Here is a 7,480-nt window from a genome sequence, read left to right on the forward strand (position 1 = left end):
TGCTACATAACTTATATTGTGTGTAAACAAATACTTAAAAAGTGTTAATTAAAATTTAACCAAAATGTTAAATTAGCGTGGATGCTTGAAAATTAGCATCTAGCTAGAGGTTGTATCAAAATTGGAACATACCAAAGATGTCCCGACCATAGCATGTTGGGTTTGTTTTTTTTTTTTTTTTCTTTTTTCAAAACTTTTTTCCTTCTAAATTAATGAAATTCTCATTTTACCTAAGGAACTCCATGGAACATCGACCAATTGAAGGTGGTTAACTTCTGATATTTTTACACTTTACCTTCCAATCTTCTTTAATTTTTTCAACGATTTTGTTCAACATGATAGAACTCGTCGATTGTCTCAAATGCTTTTATCATCACATACTAAACAAATTCTATACAAAGAAAATAAAAGAAAAGCAAAACAGCTAAAAGCAGTTTGGAAGCACTGGCCTTGGTCTGTATTTCCTCATCGATACAACAATCCAAACCAACTGGATTTCAAAATTAATAGGAAGATAGAACACGCAACACAAAAAATTATATCTAGAGGAAAAGTAAAACCAACACAAAGAGTCGCTGAATATTTTTATCTCTTGTTTGCTACCCATATGGCTTTCATGGGGAGCCCTAGCTGGAATTCAACCATTATTATTTGAACAGTGGAAGATGGCAACTTACGAATGAAAGAGGCAAATAAACAACACGCAAAGACGACCAAGAGGGAGCATGAGTTTTTGTCTCCTTCAATTAGCTGCATCTCGATTGTAGTATTGGTCAAGAGTTTTTGCTGGTATACGGTGGAGAAGTTCACGAGGAAATATGCGAAGAAGCATCCATGCCAAATCGAGTGACTGAAAGATATTGCGGGTGTCATATGCTCCTTGGGTGACAAATTTCCTTTCAAATTTATCCAAGAACTCCAAGTATAGCTGTTACTTTCAAGGACATCAAATTAGGTTCTTTTTAAGAAATTACTTGACCCAAAAAAAAAATGGTGCAAGAAAATTGATAAGGTAATGGGAAAGAGGGTAACCAGATCCTCGGAAGAAAGTGCTTCCTCTCCAACCACAGCTTTCATGGCCTGCACATCCTTCCCAATAGCATAATTTGCATACAGCTGAAAGTTAAAACGATTGACAAACAAAAGCAAAAGTTAGATGCCTTTACATCAAATAGAGGATTGAAATTATGCCACTATAACCATGCAATCAGACCTGGTTAGAAACATCCGCGTGATCCCTTCGTGTCATCCCCTCACCAATTGCACTCTGCCAATATATACATACATACATACATATATATATATAAATATATATATATATATAAATATATATATATAAATATATATATATATAGAGAGAGAGAGAGAGAGAGAGAGAGAACAATGATAACACTTCATAGTAAGTCACGATTTGTATACTTTTCATCTTGACTGACGCAATACAATCCTCTAGCACAATCAAGAGTTTGAACAAATGACAGCTATCCTCACCTTCATGAGACGAGACAGCGATGGAAGCACATTGATTGGTGGGTATATCTGTCCGATTCAGAAAGTCGAAGAGTTTGTTAATTGACACAAATCAACTAAAATGTTATGAAGAATTTGTTAATTGACGCAAATCAACTACAATGTTATCCATACGAAGAAGAAAACCATATGCACCAAAACCCACTTTGAAAACAGATATAGAGAATATTGTTGACACTGAAATCAACCATTTAAGCAACCAAGTTACAGGCCATCAAATCACAAACCACAATGAGCCACATTCAACCCAAAGTCACCTTGAGAAATTTACTAAAGCAATGCAAGGATGGAGAAGATACAGTTTCTATAGAAAACAGAATATTAGAAATAAAATTTCATGCATAAATTGATGAGAATCATGATGATAATTTGTGAACCTGCATACCTCCCAGATACACAAGTTGACAGCATGCACAGGCTAGTTTTGACATTACCTGTCTATTATGGAGCTGCCTGTCAATGTATATTTGCCCCTCTGTGATATATCCAGTAAGATCCGGAGTGGGATGTGTAATATCTGCCAAAAAAGATAAATTGATTGAAGTCATGAATCAGAATTAACATTAAAGCAAGCATGTTGGTGCAAAAAATTGATATAATTAAAAGATGCATTACCATCATTTGGCATAGTAAGAATTGGAATTTGCGTGATAGAACCCTTTCGCCCTTCAATTCGTCCAGCACGCTCGTATATTGTGGCCAAATCTGTATACATGTACCCAGGATATCCACGTCTTCCAGGTACTTCTTCTCGGGCAGCAGATACCTGCAGTAGCAATAATAGTTTGTCTCACACAAAGGGCATAAATTTCTATAAAACCTCATATAAATTTAAGATGATTAAAGACAACAAACTTCCAGCATTCACATAAAAGCTTTTGGGAGCTGCATACATTTCTGAAATGCATGTATTAAATATCAAGAATGTAAGAGCAACCAAAATCATAAACGATAGTGAAGAATATCATATAAGGGTTCATGGATCTCTGGTTTCCACAGCTAGTAGTCATGCACACCAGAGAGATTGAATAAATGAGACATGGTTGCTTTTTGTTACCTCACGGAGAGCATCAGCATAAGAACTCATGTCTGTAAGGATCACAAGAACATGCTTCCCACATTCATATGCCAAGTATTCTGCAGTAGTGAGAGCAATACGAGGAGTAATAATACGTTCAATTGTGGGGTCATTAGCCTGTAGAGAACATAGCAGAAGTTAATTTCCAGCTATAAATAAATTTTTTACAATAGCTGCAACCTCCCCACCCATGCACCTTTCTCATTTAAAACAAATAAATGAATAAAGCCTTTGTATCTCAAATTGAAACATACCAGGTTTAGGAAAAGGGTCACTCTCTCCATTGAGCCATTTTCCTCAAAGTCACGTTTGAAAAACTGTGCAGTCTCCATGTTTACACCCATAGCTGCGAACACAATTGCAAAATTATCTTCTTCGCCATCCTGAATCAGGTGAGTGAAACAATCAGCTTTCTATGAACCTAGCAGTAAGGGCCCAAAACAATCAAAAAGAAAGTAAGAAAGGTAGAAAGATAAACAGCCATATCTAGGACAAATAACTCATCCTTTCAGTAGTGAGAAATATTAGCGGTAACTGATAACAACTAACACAAAGTGCAAGATGTTAATTTTTTATGTATCTTCAATTTTGAGTTCACTCCAAAGGGACAAACAACTAGTTATGACATATTAGAAAATTAAAATGCCACTTAAAAGAAAACTTAATCATAAATTTATAATTTATCAGCGACCATGACAAATTTCATTGCTTCCATTAAATTGCACTGAGCAAGCATCAAAGAGTCCAATTTGAACATAGTAATAAAGTAAATGCAGAAATTTATATCAGGCTATGTTTTAGAAAGAGATATAATCCATGCATATAGTACCATTAGCTCGTTAACTTATCTAAACCATCAAGGATGTCAAATTATTACTAGCCAATCAATATTAGTACTTGAACTTTACCTCAAGCAGATCTCCAGACTTCTCCAATCGTTTCACCAAACCAGCCTGACGACAAATCTGAGCAGCAATTTCGTTATGGGGAAGACCAGCAGCAGAAAAGAGAGGGATTTTTTGCCCTCTAGCAATTGAATTCATGACATCAATTGTTGAAATCCCTGTCTGTATCATTTCTTCAGGATAAGTTCTCTCACTAGGATTAATTGAACTCCCTACAAAGTAATAGATTGAAGGATAAGTAATGCAGCAACTAACAAACTGCTGATTACAAGCAACTTATACTGTTCCAATATTATTCATTTCACAACACTGCCTACCAGAGATATCCAAATATGCCTCAGGCAAGATAGGTGGACCATTATCTATTGGCTTGCCAGAGCCATTGAAAATGCGCCCAAGCATATCCAAGGAGACAGGAGTTTTTAACACCTACAAAATAGAGTCAGAACAAGGAACACACGCAAATGAGTTCAAAACAGTACAGCAATGTACAAGGGTAAAAATGGAATAATTTTCTAAATGCACTGAAAACAGGCTCTTCCCAGTTTTCTTCTACCTAGCTACCATGCTTCCTACTGATTATTACAAAAGTTAGACACAATAAATGATTGAAAAGAATCAGGAAGTAGCAAACAGAAATACTAAAACTAATTTTAAAGACACTGCAAAACTCGGTTGCTCTTTTCCTTTATTTTTTCCCATTTCTTACAAGTGCTTCCCTCAATACACTTGTTTATCATTTAAGCATATTCCAAATTTACAAACCGAACAAAAACCTAGTGAAACCACTACGATGGCATGGTAACTAAATCATACAAAACATGATACTAAGGGCCTTGTTTTTGTTCCTCTATGGGCATGGGAACAAGTAAGCTTATATATGGTTTGTATAAGCTGCCAATGCCTGATGACTGTTATGTCCAAAAAACCACTAAACATATAAACAAGCCTACTCCAAAGGCCTGATTGCATAAACTTTAACCTTGCAAAAAGGCTGGAGGTGGAAAAACAAAACATTCCCAAGAAACCCAAACAAGTAATAGACTGTTAGCTATTAACCTTAATAAAGCAAGTGAAAATTACTCTCTAATGTATATGACGTGCTTTGTATTACATCCTTTTTAAAGGTTGCAAACCATGGTGGTAGGCAGAAATATTAATAACTAATCTAACTATATACTAAATCAGTAATTTAAAGATAATTGCAAACATTAATTTGATTTGAGAGACCAATACAGGGCTGATAACATAAAACTTAGAAGATAAAGTATTACAACAATAACAGCCGGTATAATGCCATAAGAGAATCTTGGCTTCACAGCACAACATGATATATCTACAAGGTCTAGTAATTACAAGACTTATTTTCCCCCATAGTCTATTACAGAACCAGATACCTCAAGATTTAAGAAACAACTAAAATGTGTCAGCATGCCTTGCAATGTCTAAACACATACAATCTTGCAAAAGATGCAAACCAGTTATCTTAATTAAAATTTTCCAGACAGAAAAAGCAGCTATTTCAATTATTTTTCAGCTGTGTTTAAGGTAAGCTATTCAAACTTAGAGATGCAAAAATAAGATTAAACATAAAAAAGGAAAGGAGGAGGTTACATACCTCTCCTGTAAATTGCACGGTTGTATATTTATTGTCAATACCAGATGTTCCTTCAAAAACCTGGCCCAAGTGAGTTATAATTAAAGCATACAAGGAATAGATGCCTCCACTGTTAGTGAAATTGCAGCACCAGACTAAGGTATAACAACTCTCACCATAAATATAAGCCCATTGCATGGTGAACTAGTTGACATTATTAATTTTGGCTGTAAAAGTGCACATAATAGGAACTCATAGTTACAGAGGAATGCTAGAGAGTTTAAGACAGAAATTACCTGAACAACAGCTTTTTCTCCATCAACTTCAAGGACTTGACCACGTCTGGTAGTTCCATCCCCTAAACGAATATTAACAATTTCTTGATATTTGGGTCCCTAGAGAAAGCATGAACCCTCAAATAATGAAGAGTTGAAATCAAAATTAAAAAAGCTTGAGAATGACACTAGACAATGAGTGAGAAAAACAGAACTTGCCTTCACTTTATCGAGGATTACTAACGGCCCAGCAACTCCGGAAACAGTTCTATACTCTGCAATCAACTCAAGAAAAGTAAAATAACTATTCTTTGAACTTTACCATTTCTTTCATGCCACAAATCCTGCTCGTTGCAATGCTTGTGGCAGTTCAACTAGAATCTTATCAACAATTTAGCCTCATGATTAAACAGAGCGTTCACTTTATAGCTAAAACATAAATCCATTTGAACATAAGCAAACAAAGTTGCTTATAATGATCATGCAGCTAGTATAAAGCAAGACAGTTTACCCATGCCAATCTCTAGTGTTCCCTCCATATCGTGATTGTTTTCTGCCACACCCATTTTGTAGTTCTGTCAAGAAAGAAAGCCACAACAAGACAGAAAATTCATAGCTGGGCAGGAAATGTAAAACATAGATAAATAACTAAAAAAAGGAAGACAAAAATTTTCACTCTCAACCACTCTAAAAAAAAACTCTAGAAGCTTGAAAATTAGTTAAACATGTCAAGCTCTGTTCTCTCAAACACACTAGCAAAATAATCCAGAAGCTTGAAAATTAGTTAACAATACAGGAAGTTGTTAGATTGTTGTTTTTGATACTCCCTTTTTACTATTTTCTTTGAGTTTTACAGCAAAAGAAAACAGTAGAAAGCAAAATTACAATTGATTAAAAATTATTAAATGACTAAATATAACAGCAATTATAACACAAAGTTCTATACACAATACAAGTTACATGTTACATTTTTCATTTTTAATTCTTCAAAAATAATTTTTCCATTTGTATCTAAACAAGCTTCTTTTTTATTTCTGGAATCAAAATTAAGTAGTAGAAGTGATAATCAAGCGGCATCTTAACAAACAAAATTACAAACTGAACCGTTGCCAACAAAATATTCCCTAATACATATTTATTTAGAACGAATGAATTCCACTATTTTTCAAATCATTTCAATTTCATAATTTGCTACACTTGAAATATATTCAATGAAATGTATTCCATTAATCTTATTTATTCCAAACACACTGTTAATCGTAATCAGTATCTGGAATGCATTATCTACCAATATGTCCTAATCACGTCATTCTAAATTCATAAAAATGAAAACCTTGTTTCCATTTAAAGAGTGAAACTCTATTTGGCTTAACTAACTAATGAGCTAAGCCACAGATCATGAAACTTCAATGATCAGAAATGGTTCAAACACAATTAGAATTAAACATTAAAATTCTTTTTTATTTATTTTCCTTTATTTTCTCAGTGCCCAAACAGAAACGAAGTGCCGAAAGTAACATTCCTTACAAAAAATAATTAAAAAAGAAAATAGTAGACACTTCTGATATTAAAAATCGATCAAAATTAAGCACAAATAAGAGAAGTAAACAGAAAGAAAAATTGAACAACTTAAAAATGTAAATCAGTCCGAGGAACGAACCGAAAGAGAGTGGAACTGAATTCGATGCGATTAGTTTAAAGAGATTAATTGAAGAAAATTATAATGAAGTGAAAGGAAATTAAGATCTAAAAAAAGCAAAATTAAAAATTAAAAGAACAGGAATTTACCCTTTCTTTTTTTGTTTCGAAAAGCAGCGAAGAAGAGAGAGAGATGGACGGAGGATAACCTGTGGTCTAATATTAAATTTAATATATTAGAAAAATAAACGAGAAATAAAAATTTTGATTAAATAATTAAATATTAATTACTAACTTCAGTAATGGTAATAATCCAAGGGGAGCAAAGGAAACACTCACAGTAAATTTTTTCCCAGTCGAATTGGCTTGTAAGGGATCCAATTAAAAATGGATGACGTGGCGGATATTGATTGGGAAAACGGATCGACTTGGAGAAAATGGGTGTAGAAAATCTTTT

General features: G+C 33.9%; 1 protein-coding gene across 2 annotated transcripts; it reads right to left on the minus strand.

Annotated features, from left to right (window-relative positions):
- Nucleotides 1-425: 425 nt before the first annotated feature.
- LOC111311159 (V-type proton ATPase subunit B 2-like) lies at nt 426-7,229 on the minus strand. 2 transcript variants are annotated; one of them, XM_022910552.2, is made up of 15 exons: nt 7,174-7,229; nt 5,897-5,960; nt 5,605-5,660; nt 5,407-5,505; nt 5,132-5,191; nt 3,831-3,942; nt 3,517-3,725; nt 2,863-2,991; nt 2,588-2,725; nt 2,146-2,296; nt 1,965-2,047; nt 1,492-1,539; nt 1,214-1,267; nt 1,033-1,116; nt 426-928 (listed from the first exon to the last, which is right to left on the minus strand). In XM_022910552.2, exons 2-15 carry the CDS (start codon nt 5,949-5,951, stop codon nt 743-745), a joined length of 1,464 nt encoding a protein of 487 aa, XP_022766287.1. In that variant the 5' UTR covers nt 5,952-5,960; nt 7,174-7,229; the 3' UTR covers nt 426-742. The 2 variants fall into 2 exon arrangements, with proteins under 2 accessions (XP_022766287.1, XP_089621945.1); XM_089765819.1 differs by having other exon boundaries at nt 7,015-7,229.
- Between the last annotated feature and the right edge of the window lie 251 nt (nt 7,230-7,480).

Source organism: Durio zibethinus, chromosome 9 (genome assembly GCF_047325235.1).
Source record: "Durio zibethinus cultivar Kanyao isolate XHJ-2024 chromosome 9, ASM4732523v1, whole genome shotgun sequence".
NCBI lineage: Eukaryota > Viridiplantae > Streptophyta > Magnoliopsida > Malvales > Malvaceae > Durio > Durio zibethinus.

Bases quoted from the DNA above. Each gene is read 5' to 3' on its own strand.
- LOC111311159 (XM_022910552.2), bottom strand. From the start codon at position 5,951: ATGGGTGTGGCAGAAAACAATCACGATATGGAGGGAACACTAGAGATT. The intron at 2,992-3,516 runs GTAAAGTTCAAG...CACCTGATTCAG, and splicing joins AGTCTGGAGATCTGCTTGAG to GATGGCGAAGAAGATAATTT. The intron at 2,726-2,862 runs GTATGTTTCAAT...TGTTCTCTACAG, and splicing joins TGACCCTTTTCCTAAACCTG to GCTAATGACCCCACAATTGA.